Consider the following 14,278-nt stretch of genomic DNA (forward strand, 5'->3'; position numbering starts at 1 on the left):
TGTTTGTGCAGCACAGAGCTTTTCAGCATTTAAAGATCTTTATCTGTTGAAAAAACAGGTATGAGTCAAACGTGCAGTGATCTTTAACTGCTTACAGACGGTTTACATTTGTGTTAAAATAACACGAGTATCAAATGATAACAACAGTTTAAAAACTGTGAAATATGTGCACCAGTAAATTTAAAACAACACGTCAGCCGTGCTGGCTTTAAGAGGCTGTGCTTTAGCTGAATGAATGCTCGCAATGACAATGCTAGCATGCTGGTTTGAGCTAAAACAATACGTTGATTAACTGATCAGTCGTGTGACATACAGACAAACAGTGATGAGGATGAAAATTGATGTAAAATATTCTTTGGTTACTGCTTCAGAGGGCGTGTGACCAAATAGCGTTTATAGGGACAGAAAAGCGCTGGCAGGACGCTTCATCAAAAAAGTGCTCCCACTGCGTGGATTTTTACTTCTATGACCATATATCACCACTCTAACCGCCATTGTATGATGGACTGGCATCATCCCTTTGATTGTTTTAGGCTATTTAGGCTACCATCTGCTGTGTTTGACATTGTTTTTTTGCCATGAGCACCAACCGGAGGACTGCCTGAAAAGGAGCGACAGCGACAACACCAGCGACTTTCTGAAAAGTTCAGACATTTTCAACTAGACATGCACAAAAAAGTCGGAGGGCTGTGTGCAATGCTTTTTGGCATGATGGTACTGAGGGGGGACATTAATATTTGTAACAAATCTGTCAAATAATTGTCGAGTCATTTTAAACAGAACGACATGGTCATAATCTAAGAACTATGAATGTATCCAGTAGAGATATTTAAGTTAACTAAGTTAAAAATCAAACCTGCTGGTGGCGCCAGATGAAAAGTCAGGGATGGCTGTGCAAAATTTGATGGACACCCGTCGTACTTCTATTGACAAAATTTCATTCCCATCCATAGAGCCACTCACACGGCTCAAAACCTACATCTATGCAAACTGAATTCAAAAACACCAGGTCCCTCGAGGTGGAAACATTAGTGATGTCTCTCAGGATGTTGGTAAGCATGACAGGCATAGAGCGCCAGGTTTTCCCCAGCATGATGCTCTACAGGCTTAATGCATTACAATGCCATGTACAGACATGATTGATGTCAACACCTTCCTCTTAATCACCTGAGATTCATGCAGCCTCTTGACAGTCTGGCAGCCATTTTGGATTCTTCTCTAATGACTAGGGAGACAGGTTGCAGATGATGTTAGCTGACGCCGGTCTCACGGATCACTACCAGTCTGTCAGTGATTAAGTGACTCATCTACCTCTTGTAAACAAACCCCCAGTTGAGCATCTTGCATCCATCAAAGGATGCCGTTGACTCGCTCCGCTTATCTACCTTGGATGGAATCCATCATACCTGTACAAAACGGGGGATGCTGTGGTCTCTCGGGAGTCGTCCCATAAACAAACACATTCTGTTAAGACATGTGTAAAGGAAGCACTGTTACTTTGACAGCAGAAAGGTATAGCATTCCCATATGTGTCTCGCTTCAGGGAAAGGAAACTGAAGACTCTTGCAAGTTATTTGTGACCTGATTTCTGGAGCTTCTACAACAAACTTGAAAAGTTGACAAAAAAAGAAAACTTTACATTTTAAAATAAGTCTGTTTGGAAATGGTATATTTGTTTCAAAAAGTTGTATCTAAAGCCTGATTTCTTTATAGAACTGCTATAAGTAATTAGAGACATTTGTAAAAAATACAGCTGACAAATTGTGCTTTGAAAGCAGTTATGTTGCTTGACACATACTATACACTTGAGGAAACCTTTTGTCACCCCCTCTAAGCCCTAATGTGTCTCAGCTTAGCACAGGCCGTTCTGTACAAAACCCAAGCAAGGCACTTCAGTCTTTATTGATAGCTGCGTGAGTAGGACAAGTGTGGTGATGTAACAGATCTTTCTTAAATTGCATGGGCAGCATTGTTGGTCTGCACAAGCCCTGAGGCTCAGTTTGATTTCAGCAGATTAATTTAGCTTTCTCTCTTACGCAATACCATCTCAGCTTTCAGGCTGTCTCACTGATCTCAGGATCACCTTTGACTCCTTGCATGGGTGGCTAGCTACTGAACTGCACTCTCTTGATAAAAGCTTAGAGAGGACACAACACCGCTCTACAAAAGATCCTTCAAAATCAGAATGAGACCTGATGGCAGGAAAAGCTGTTTGGCAGCAGGCTGCACTGAGAGAACAGAAAAGGCAACGATGGATAGCAGCTGTGATGAATTCCGTAAGGATGTAAAAGATCACACAGACACAAACGGTGTTTGATGCATATTATCCACAGGATCAAAACAACAGCAAACGTCTGACTGTAACCCTGCTAAAATGGATCACTTTCATAGCAGGTCATTGCTATTGAATGAAAAATAGAAATAGTTTGTCTTTATCATGAGTTCAGAATGAATTTCATAGAAATATTCCCCCCAGGAAGGATCATAAAAACAATTAGTTGAAGCAAAATAATCAAATCACTAAAATATTTGATCAGAAAAGCAATGACGCGTTGTGCCTGTAACACTGGCTTCAGTAGACGTTTATAAAGCGTGACACATACGGTAATGTGTGCTGACATGTGAGCGCTTTCATAATTAATCAATGGAATATTTAAGATCAGGAAGCTATTCGCAGAAAGGATGTGATCAGATAAAGTTATGCTCAGTACATGGTCTTAAAATAAGCGAGACTGAAGGCTGATTGCTCTGAGCTGATGGTTGTGTCAGCTGGGGAATGAGGTCACATCACAAGAATGGTTCAGCTGAGAGAAACAATGTTTAAATGTTTAGGGAAGTGGAGATCTGTTATCACTGCTCATATATACCTCTATTTCCTCAAAGAAGGACTCTCAAAAAGTTGGGGGTCTCACAAAAGACAGATTAACAACAGAAAGGTTGAATTCGGAGCAGCAGATATCGTGATATCCTGACTTTTAGTCCCTAGTTTGGGTCACACTACAGAACTTTGAATCCTACAATTCCCATAATGCAACGCAATACCATCTTTCCTTAATGGTAAATGCCTATATCTTTCAAAAGCCACATCTCAGTTTGCAACGCAGCCTTTAATGCGGAATATGAAATCTCAAGCCCAGGTCAAAATATAAATCTTATAAAAGCAAAACCCGCAAAAATATGCGTTAATCAACCACCCAAATTCAACCACCAACTTTATGCATTATAGTAGCACAACTGTCAGAACTGAGGACTGAGACAAGGACAGAGACAAGCTCACCAAGGGAGCACTGCAGTCCGAACGCAGCTACAGATGAGTAGAAGGATCTTTCCGAACAGTTTTCTTTGCTGTTGAATAGGATAAAACAAGTAGCCCTTCATGAAAGACATGATATCTCTCTCTCTCCCTCACTCACTCACTCACACACAGACACGTCCCTCGACACCTGAAAATAATGGATTGTGAAGCGCTTTTTCACCTCATGAAAGTAATATCTCTGAGGTCCAACCGGTCGACCAACCGACCAGAAGGTGTCAGCCCAAGCTACAATCCTAAATCGACAGAGCACACCTGTAAAAATGTCCCTTCAGAGCCACAGAAGACATTATACAACTGTCTCACAAACTGAGTGCTACTCTTTGTGACAAGTAAACTGATCCGCATGTGTACAATTGGTGGAGTGCCCCTTTAAGAAACCTTAAGCTCTTGAAACACATTACCCAGCAATCTATATCACTTAAGTCAACAAGTCTATCTCAACTTATTTTCTCTCATATTTTTACTGTCTAGCACATTTATCTCAAAAGCCAAATCAAGGTCACCTCACCAAGCCATTCTCTACACTCCACAGAGCTCATTCACAGCTCCACGCTCCATTTGTCTCCTGTAAAAGAAAACAACTGCAGCAGATCTGTAACTCCCACCTGGACAGATTGTGTGATAACAAGCCCACAACAGGTGACATTTGGCTCAATCCATCAGCTGGTGCAGCATTAATTCCAGACCCAAGTGTAAGCATCATTAAGAAACTAAATGCACCCTTCTGTTGAAGGAAAATATGCAAATGTGCCAGTTCGCAACACCAGACTTTGATGTGTCCGCCCATATTTCAGAGGCTAAGTGTTTGCTGAACTTCAGCCAACTGCCGAGACAATACTGGGCCTTTGAGATATACCACGCTCTCCAGGAGTGAAGCTCTCGGGCTATAGAGGAAAGCTGATAGCCAAGTGATCCTTGAGCTTGACTGAGGGCCGAGGCTTTTCGGTTTAAACCATCAATGTGGGGATGAAGGTGATCGATGTGGGAAAACCAGAGTAGAAACAGTGGGATTTAGGGCTGCCAGCCTCATTCACAGGCACAGATTACATGACGACTAAACATTAAGGGATATCTTCATTTTAATTGTAAAATGGATCCACAGAGCGAGGCATTCCTCTGGTTTCGACTGCTTGGAAAAAATCACCCCAGACATGTAATTCCCTGACATCATCCCTCCTCTTTGTGCGTCCTCTTGGGATGACCAACACACTCCTCTTGTTCTTCAACAAGAGCTGTGTGCTGATCAGCACCCCAAGGCCAGTGAACCACAGATAGTGGCACTCTGGTGCTGGATACCAAACAGCCCATCACGAGATAGCATGGTTCTCGCTGTCAACTACACAGGGAGAAATGAGGTTAAATGGCACTATCTACACAATATGGGAGCCTCCTCTATTTTTATTAATAGTGCTGACAGCCTCTATTCTTTGGAGAGAGGCTGCGCAATACTTGGAAATGGTTATAAATAAGTACTGAGGCGTCCACAAGGATCCCCATTTATCTATTTTGAATAGTTTTGTATTGTTTTCCAAAATAGAGACAGACGTTTTTGATGCATGATGTGTTTCATAAATGCATCTCAGTGCAATCCAAAGATACTTCAGTGCGGTGAAAAACTGCTGTTAATAATTGTGGAGGACCTGTTTGCTCTTAATTTCTTTGATGTAATGACCCTTTAAACAGCACGTAGAACTTGTTAGAGCAGACTTCAGACATTTTGAAATTCCCCCTCCAGGGAAATGTCTTTGATACTAACGACCGTGGTAACTATACAATCTCCCTAATCTTTCACCATCTTTTTCCACTGAGCTATTTGGTGAAAGTGGGAGAAGTGGAGCAGCTGTATGTAACATCACCTTTTAACATTAGCTGCAGAAAGGTTTCTAGTGGTGTGGCATTATAGTAACAAGACTCTGTGAGGTCTGTGCTGATGTTTAATGCTGTATAACTTCTGTAGTGTGTGCTATTGTAGCTTAGCATGCTTCACATTTTAGCACTAAACACAAAGTACAGCTGATGCTGATGGGAATGTCAAGAGTTTTTGCAGATATACTGTAGATATATAAGTATTGGCAAATTGTGATTCAGAGGAACACTAAAGTCAATGAGATTCATCTTCTGGGGACCATGCATATTAGCACCAAATCCTTAAAAGTCATTGAGATATTAGTCAGGACCGACCGACTGACAGACTGACATTGCCATCCCCAGAGGCAAGATGCAAGCATGGATAAAGATCTCTTTTATCTCTCTCTCTCTCAACAAAATAAAACCCAAATACTAGTGCTAAGTTCACAATTCTAACAGTAAATATTTCCTGGAAAGGACCTGGTTTTGTATGCATGACTCACCTAGCAGCTGGACCCCCCTTGTGAGGCCGTAGATGTCTATGAGAGCCCACAGCGGTTCAGAGACATGTACCCCGCTGAAGAACAGCATCGGGCTGGAGTCGTTGATGCGGTAAAACACCCGGCCCTTCTTGTCCACCCAGAAGGAGATGACGTGTCCCTCGTTGGAGAGCTCCTCCGGTAGGGCTTTTGCCCAGAAGCCGATCTGTGAAACCAGGTCGGGGCAGGCGTACTTTGGCAAAGTGTCTGGGTTGATCCTCGATGGGTCTTTGGATGTAAAACCAAGACGCAGAGCACCGCTCCAGCAGCACTGCTTTTTGGTGATCTGGAGAATACATATTTTTGATTCATGAAAATGTACTTTTTTTTGTGTAAAACACAAGTTAAAAAGACAGCCGTGCTAGAGGCTCTGTGAGGCGGAATTTTGGCACTGCGGTACTTTGAGCTAAATGCTAAAATCAGCATGCTTACATGTTCCAAAGCTAACATGCTGATGTATAGTAAGTATAAATAGCTTAACTTTAGTCGGCGTAACTAACAATTTCATTTCATGTGATAGCATTTAATATGGGCTCATAAGCACCAAACACAAAGAGGATGATAAGAATGTCGTTATTTTTGCAGTTATTTGGTCAAAAGCCAGAGTTTTGGACAAATTCAATTTTTACTTGATTTACGCTATATTAAACCAAAGTTTCTACATTTCATCCTGAAGGAGACTTCAATGTCTGTACCATATTTCATGGCAATTCATCCAATAGTTGCTAGATAATCCTGAGCTATTTCAGTTTAGACCAACACATAGACCACCATAGTCCATAGTGCCAAGCTGTTAGCTAAAAATCAATTTGAATCAAATTAACAAAAGATATCTTGGTATGTTTATCACCTGCAAACGATTTTTGTCTTATTTTGAGCCTCTATTTACTTTGCATTTACCGTGCCAGATAACAGTGTTCCTCACATGGCAATGCTTGCCCTGCTCTCTCACTTTCGAGACATAGATGGCCCGATAGGTGAAGTGGAAACTTGTTCTAAGCTGCTGCTGCTTTGGCCCACACAAGAGCAGAGAAAAGACACAAATAAAAAACAGGGGAGAGCAAAGATGGGGGATGAAGAGAGAGAGAGAAAGAGAGAAAAAGGGAGGGAGGAGAAAAATGAAAACATGCTGAGGAAATGAAAGAGAAAGGATTTGAACCTACTTATCACAGTCACAATTAGTGTCCTAATTTAATTTAGCCTAATATTACAAAATACAGTATGTACTTATGTTGATTGTGCAGTATCTTGGGAGTAATAACCTTTACAAGAAATTGTTGCACTGTATGGTTTTGCAAAGTAACGTTTTATACAATAAAATGATGGAAGCCATCAGGATGACTAATGCTGGCCATGTTGTAATCCTCGGGGTCGTTTCACATGGTGGCAGCATCATGTTTTACAAATTACTGTTGCTTATTTAAGAAACGTTTGCTTTTGTTTTGATTAGTGCTACAAATTGCAGCTTTCAGGTTGAAATTTGGTAAAACAGGCCTGACATCAAAAAATAAATAAGAGTTTTTCAGTTTATTCTTCATTTTCTGAGGTCTCATCATAGCCGTCGTATTTGTTTCTGTTATGAGAACTTCCTACATTTGCGTTTTTCACAATAGTTTCTATCAATGCCCCATTTAGAAGTCTATTGATTTCAATTATATTTTTATATAGCTACTATAATAACTATTATTTGCCACTCGGACACAGCTATAGTTTTACCTTCAGTCGAACTTGTTCATACACAGCGATGGGTCTGTTGCTGAAGGTGATGGCGTTGCAGAAGCTGGCTTGTCTCTTGACGGTCCTCTGCGACATGTCCATGACGATCTGCGAGCCCTTAGTGCTGGGATGGAAGAGGAGAGGGAAGGAGGACAGACTTCCACACGGCTGGATGGGTAGGCAGCGCTTGGGTTTGTGGTGGCATCGGTGAGATGTGGCGGGAAACGGCCCGTTCAGAGAATCTATGTGGGGAAAGAAAAGTGGTTGCTTGCTAAGTCTGGCCCACAGATGGGGAGAAGAAAATACATGACTGAATGAATTTGGCACAATTTACAGTAAAATAGCCAGATTTTAGATTAGATTAGACTATTAGATTACACAGTCTGCACCCCCACAGGCTTCATTTTATATACTGTATATTCTAACATTGGGAGGTGGACTCCTGGTTGTGACCTGCTGTCACATGTAATTTACTCTCACATATCTCATCTGTTCCTGTAACATCCAATTAAGTAAAAATGAATTCAAATAATCTACTTGGGCTCTGTTTTCAGCTTCTCTAGCACAGTGCAACCACACATCTACTGTACTGTAGACATGAAAGAACAATGTGCAAGGTAAATTACATGCAAAAGTGTCCTTGGATGGGAAAAGAAATACATGGACAGAATTGCTCCCTTGGTTACGCAATTAAGGAGAACAATGTAGCTGTGAGACGTTCATACAAAATGCTTTAATTTCAGTAAATGGCCATCTGCGGTAACACCAAGAACTCTTTGTTATTCTGCTTCTTCTTTATAAGAAGAAGCAGAATATTATACATCACCGTGCTGGAACACATTTGTACAACAATCAGTAGTGAGGAGGAAATGTAGGATAAAGAAAACAAAAATGATTAGCTAACATGTAAGGGGCTCTAACTTCATCTCCAACAGCTGAATTATCGCTGCAGAAAGCAAACTTTAAGATGTTACAGGAGTTCTCGATGCGTGTATGTTCAGCTGGCTGTATATTCAAGGCTACTCTTAAAATAGCGAGGCATGGCTGTTGCATGTTATTTCCAGTTGTGGCTCATGTTTTAAAGGGTGCATATTAATCACAGTATTTTTGCCTGCGGTTCAACTACACACTACCTGCCTTATCGGAACGGGAGGTGAAAAAAAGAAAATCACGATTTCTAATTGAGGTTTTGGGGCATTTATCGTGTTCTTCCCGGTCAGAAAGTAGCTAAATGAGAGCTGACTCAAATGGGAACACTTGCCTCATAGCGTGCAGCAGAGCTTTTCCCGTGTGAAAATGCGAGAATCATGACTGATCCCACTTACAGTAACCTCATAAGAGAGCAAAACATCTTCTTGGGTTTTAGGAGTTTGCTCAATGTCATCATGGGCCTGATTTCACACTCACTCCCTTTCATAAGGACCAACTCTCCCTATTTGTGTTTTCACAGTTATCTTCAAAGCACAAAACCAAGGTCACTGTGGTGTTGTTTCTCACAGACATTGGGATCTCATTAAATGTAAGGCAGGATTATTCAGACTTGATGGATGACATGGTCAAATATAATCTCATCAAGCGATTTGATACAGTTTTCTGTAAGTCCTCTCGACAATGCCATTTAAAGCCAATGTGCCGAGATTGAAATCCAAATAAATAATTCAGGCCTCATTAACACTTCTTCGTCCTTGAGAACTGTTTGTATTCTCACACCTACATTTGGAAGACTGTGGAGGAGCTGCTGTGTTTGTTCGTGAGAGAAGCAGACTATATTATGAGCCACTGCTGAAAGACGACTATTCTGTCTTTCCTTTGAGTGACCTTGGCGGGTCAAGAGGTTTGTATCGTACCCTGGAGACAAATCAATCAACACTGTCAGGATCGGCAGTGACTAATCACGTGACTTCTGAGACCAGCTCTGATATAACGACACTATTGGATGTTAAAGTCTCTAATTTGTGGAGGTTAAACTAGGAACTAGGAGTATTTCCCCTCACATCACAATCACAGAGGCTTTGCCAAGTGTTCTGGGCTCAGTGCAGTGTATTTGTTAAGCTCTTCGCATGCTCTTGTCGCTGCAGAACAATGTTGAATTGTGCTCTGTGCACAACAGTGGTCTTAAATGAAGTCATAACAAATCCTTCGACCATATTGCATCCATGATGTCATGTCAGACGTGATGTCTTCTGGAAAACAAAACAGGACTGTATTGTACTCCATTAACGACCAGGCCCAAGACTGGATAGTACATTTCCTGTAAAGTCTGAAAACACGAGCTACACCTCACAGGCCTTGTGCTTTACCATCTAACAAAGAGTCCAATAACATCTTTCTTTTTCACTATATTGATATAAATTCGGCTGCTTTGAAATTGAATTCTCCAGGCTGTTTTCTATTTTACATCCCAGGCATCTTGGGTTTACAGCATTCAGAGCACACAGAGGACTTTATTAACTATGAATGAAGTTGGATAAGTAAATAAATTAAACAATAAAAATAGCACATTTGATTTAATGTAAATGACAGCTGGTTAGAGCCAAAGGCGCTGATGATACAGTGGCTGTTAAAGTGTGTTTAAAAAGTCATGCAACCTGACGGAGACATCGGGGTAAACAGTGACCAGAGCCCTGTCACGATAAAAGAGAGGTGCCATGACGAATGTCAGATGAGCAACTTAAGGAAGGATAATGTTACTTAATTCACCACCGCACACAACCTGACTGCCTTTGCTGTCATTAATTGGATAGGACAAACATTAAAGAGACAAAGAGCGGCCCTGGCCAGTGTCACCTGGCCTCTTACGCTCTTACTCTGTGTTTTATCCCCGGGCTGGGTCTCACTAAGGAGCCCCAGCAGAGGCCCTAATGTGGTGTGACGTTCGTATGGCGGCTCGGTGGCCCTCTCTCACAACGCAAGCACTCACAGGAAGCATCCGACAGAGCCAAAGGGCATGGATATGTTTTTAGCTATTGCAAATATGTCATAGCTTGTGTGGTTTCAGTGCAATGATTCTTATACAACACTACGTTTTAAACGTTTTCTTCCCATATGTATTGCTGTGTATCAGTCCTGTTACTTGTACAATGCTGTTCATTTTTCATCTGGTGACAAGTTATGAATTATACACTAAAATAGAAAAGACGTCCGCCTGATAGTCTCCCCAGTTGACTGTTTCCTTCACAGGCAGCATTGTGTTTTGTAAGTGATAGAAGAGTATTATAATGGTGGACAAAGTTTGGAGCCTGTGGAAAAAAGTCCATAAATACATTTTTTCAGTGGACAAATCTGTTGGAAGCAATTGAAAGTTAGTTGATATCATGGACTTTAAAGAGATTTGTTTCTAGTCTTTTTTATCTTCCAGGCTAACAGGTATGTATAATGTATATATTGTAATTTACTGTATTGTAAGGTTTAGGGCTGCAACTAACAATTATTTTCGTTATTTGTTTATCGGAGATTATTTTCTCGATTAGTGGATTGATCATTCGTGACGTCTTCAAATGTCTTGTTTTGTCCAACCAACAGTCAGAAACCCAAAGATTGTCATCATACAGGACAAAGAAAAACAGCATTTTTTAGGAGCTGGAACTAGGAAGTGTTTTGATTTTTTTATGTATTAATTATCTAGTAATATTAAGTAATGAACCATCAGTGCTACTTGTTTTGGAGTTATTTTATAAACCAGGGGGGACACAAGCCAAACGTGAAGCACAGTTTTTGAGCTAGCGAATCCAATGTTACTTGTAACCTCACCGCTATGATCATTTAAAAACTTCACTCACACACTCAAAACATAAAAAGAATCCCCTTTCTTGTAAAATGGTTTAACCTCTGTGTCAACTTCACACTGTGATGTCTAAACTTCAGGAATACAATCATGCAGTTTGCCAAATGGGGAGAGCTGAATGATTCAAGAGCCCGTGAGCTGGACAGGGGCCCTGCAACATGACAGGGATGACATATTCAGGGCCCTGACTGAGCTCTTGTCAGAGGGCCAAGGATTTCTAGTAGGACGTTTTCAGGAAAAGCAGTATTCTCATTTTTAAGAAGCAGGAACTAGAGAACATTTTGCATCTTTGTTTAAAAACCTGAGTGATTAAATAATTATAAAAATAGTTGCTGACTACTTTTCTGACAATCGAGTTGTCAGAATATAAAACAAACACATTTAGCACATTTGAATTGCGTTACAGACAAAAATAAGTTCAGGTATACATGTTGAATGTTATCACTTGCAGAAAGCAAATGAAAACAACATACATTATTATTGTCTTTGCAAATAACTAATGAGTAACTCAGTGTGTTGTATTAGCTAGTTAGCTAGAGAGTGTCTGCAAGAAAACGTAATGTTGTCTGAAATGTGAAAATGGGTAAATAAAAACGTGCAATGCACCTGTTTGATACATGTATGACAGCCAAGTGAGTAGAACGATAAAAGGACATACAGCTGTGACACAGTTTACCAACATGGAGGCATTCAGGAAGCCTGTGAGTGTGTCACTTTCAAACAAATAACAAACCATGTGTGAAAAGTTATGAACAAACTTCACTTTATCCTTTCTGACATCTTTTAATTGCACTGTAAGCCAGATTCACCAGGACACTATTGAGAAGCATGCATCTCTGGGATGTTTATATAACATGATAATGTACAGGGTTATCAAATTGTCATTTCTTCCCTCCTATTCAAAGCCAGTCGTGACTTACAGAAGGTGGAAAAACTTGGCTTCTTTCACTTCTCAGTTATTTTAGTCAACCAGGACGCCTACAGTTTTCATGCAGACAGGCTTGAGGCTGCACAAGCACGCTTCCAACTCGATTACATCGTCTCCTACTAATATAACCACTTGCTTCATTAGTAATAAAGAATCAATACCCGTGATGCCAGATGTGCTTACCGTAGAAGGTATTCCTGGTGATCTGACCTCCCATGGCTGGATGCAAGGTGCGTTCACCTTCCTCTCTTCACTACCCGGCGGGATCCACAGTATTCACACTCAGCTGTGCGTCCTCAGCGGCGACATTATACGAACACGAGGACGTTCGCGTGACAGTCACTCAGCGGCAGGTTGTGTGTCCGTCCAAAGCCTCGTCGACATGAAGCAGCAGGCAGCAGATCGGGCGCTCTGCGGCTCGCTCCACTCCGTGCAGAGATCACGCTGAAATTAACATACAAGGTGGTGGAGGTGGGGCTTCCCGGGACTATTAACGCTGTAACTACCAAAGAGGGGACATCTCTAGATCGTCTACAAGCAATGACACGCTATCATTATTAACAGGACTCCCAGCGGACACTTATCTTCCCCTTACATAGATTTTAGACGTCTGTAGAGACTCACGAGATGATGGTGTTTCTGCCTTTATGTTTGCAGTCACCAATCAATAATGCCCTGTCTTTCCATGATCCCTGTAGTCTTTCCCTGAAGATACACAGTCTTCATAAAACAGGTTTTAACACACACCTGTTGAGAGGACTAACCTATTTGCTGCCCCCACCTACTTTAACTGTCAAAATACAGGGTAGTATTTGTCTTTGTTTACATTACAGTAGATGAGATCAGTAGATGGGAAGATAAAAGTGCAGGGAAGGAAAATATTCTATATTATTTTGGCAGAAACCCACAGAAACTGTTTTCAAGGACCCATCTGGAAGCTGACCGATAACACAGGGATGTCCCACTGCTGGAGGTTTATTGCAACCTGCTGAAGGTTTAAAAAGCTTTGCTGGTTTATGTTGATCTAAAGTCAGTGTCTTTACTCAACATAGTGTTTTAGGATTTTAATTGAAATGCTAATAGATTATATGACTTGTCTTGTTATATTCATATCTCTCTACATCAGGGGTTTCTTTGATGACTGAGTGCCAATTTAGTGATCTAGCAAATTATTGAGGGAGAATGCACAAATAAAACGAAATATACAATGTATCCTCATGATGGGTGTTTATTTAACATGGAGATGCCAGAATGCACCGAATCCACCTCTTTGCAGATATTTGCAGAGGCTATTAAGAAGGGGAGGTATTGAAATGGTTCACGGATACTGAAAATATAATGCATGCATTTTTATGTCACGTTAACCGGCCGCACAACGTGTTTCTGAGGACCACCATTGGGAAGCTATACTTTACATTATGTGCAACATTTGAGAAGTTCAAATTTTAGAGGTTGGCTAAATGAAATCTGATCAAATGAATTTACCTCTAAAACAGATGTACTTGTTCGGGCTCCGGAGGTTCAGAGTTGGCTCGATGGCCCTCGTTCCCATCGGGCACCTCTTAGGATCTGCCTTGTCGCTTTAGTGTTTACATAACGTGTGTCAGCAGCCAGGCCTGTGAGACACTGTATTGGCTCAGTAGCATGAGCTATATTTTCATGTTGTTTATACAAACTGATTGCGGTTTACTTGACTGTCTGTAAGCAATTTGCAACGAGGGTTAAGCCATACGACTGGGTTGGTGTGTTTGGGGTAGGGGTGGGGTTGGGTGGTGGGGGGGTGGGGGTGGGGGTGGTCTATTCAGCATATTACATGGTGATTGTCTATGAAAAGTTGTCAAACTGATTTCATTCGTCACAGGAAATTGAGATGAACCAAAAATATCAAAGCAAAAAGTGTGAACAGATCACTTAGGAATGTATGGCATGGACCCTGTAGCTATCACAGTCAAGCTTAACGGAGTTTGACATGCCACCTGATCGCGGGGCTGTCAAAATCTGATTGGCTGTTCTGTAATACAAGGAGAAGGGTTGTTCACCGTGAAATAATAAAAGATGACCTACAGTAATATCAAAGCAGCATGCCACTACTCATGCACTGAGGAATGCTGCCAAATATCTGGCAATAGTAGAAAATCAATTGCGAA

The 14,278-nt window shown here is 41.2% G+C and overlaps 1 protein-coding gene across 1 annotated transcript in view; it reads right to left on the bottom strand.

The window, feature by feature from the left end:
* Positions 1-12,558, bottom strand: part of neurl1ab (neuralized E3 ubiquitin protein ligase 1Ab) — a 30,745-nt gene extending 18,187 nt beyond the window's left edge. The window contains exons 1-3 of the mRNA XM_079168950.1: positions 12,315-12,558; positions 7,420-7,661; positions 5,668-5,989 (exon numbers count right to left, since the gene is read on the bottom strand). Of these exons, the coding sequence (XP_079025076.1) occupies positions 5,668-5,989; positions 7,420-7,661; positions 12,315-12,348 (598 nt within the window). The 5' untranslated portion in view covers positions 12,349-12,558. The remainder of the gene's footprint in view (positions 1-5,667; positions 5,990-7,419; positions 7,662-12,314) is intronic.
* Positions 12,559-14,278: the final 1,720 nt, after the last annotated feature.

Source organism: Pholis gunnellus, assembly GCF_910591455.1.
Source record: "Pholis gunnellus genome assembly, chromosome: 11".
Lineage (NCBI taxonomy): Eukaryota > Metazoa > Chordata > Actinopteri > Perciformes > Pholidae > Pholis > Pholis gunnellus.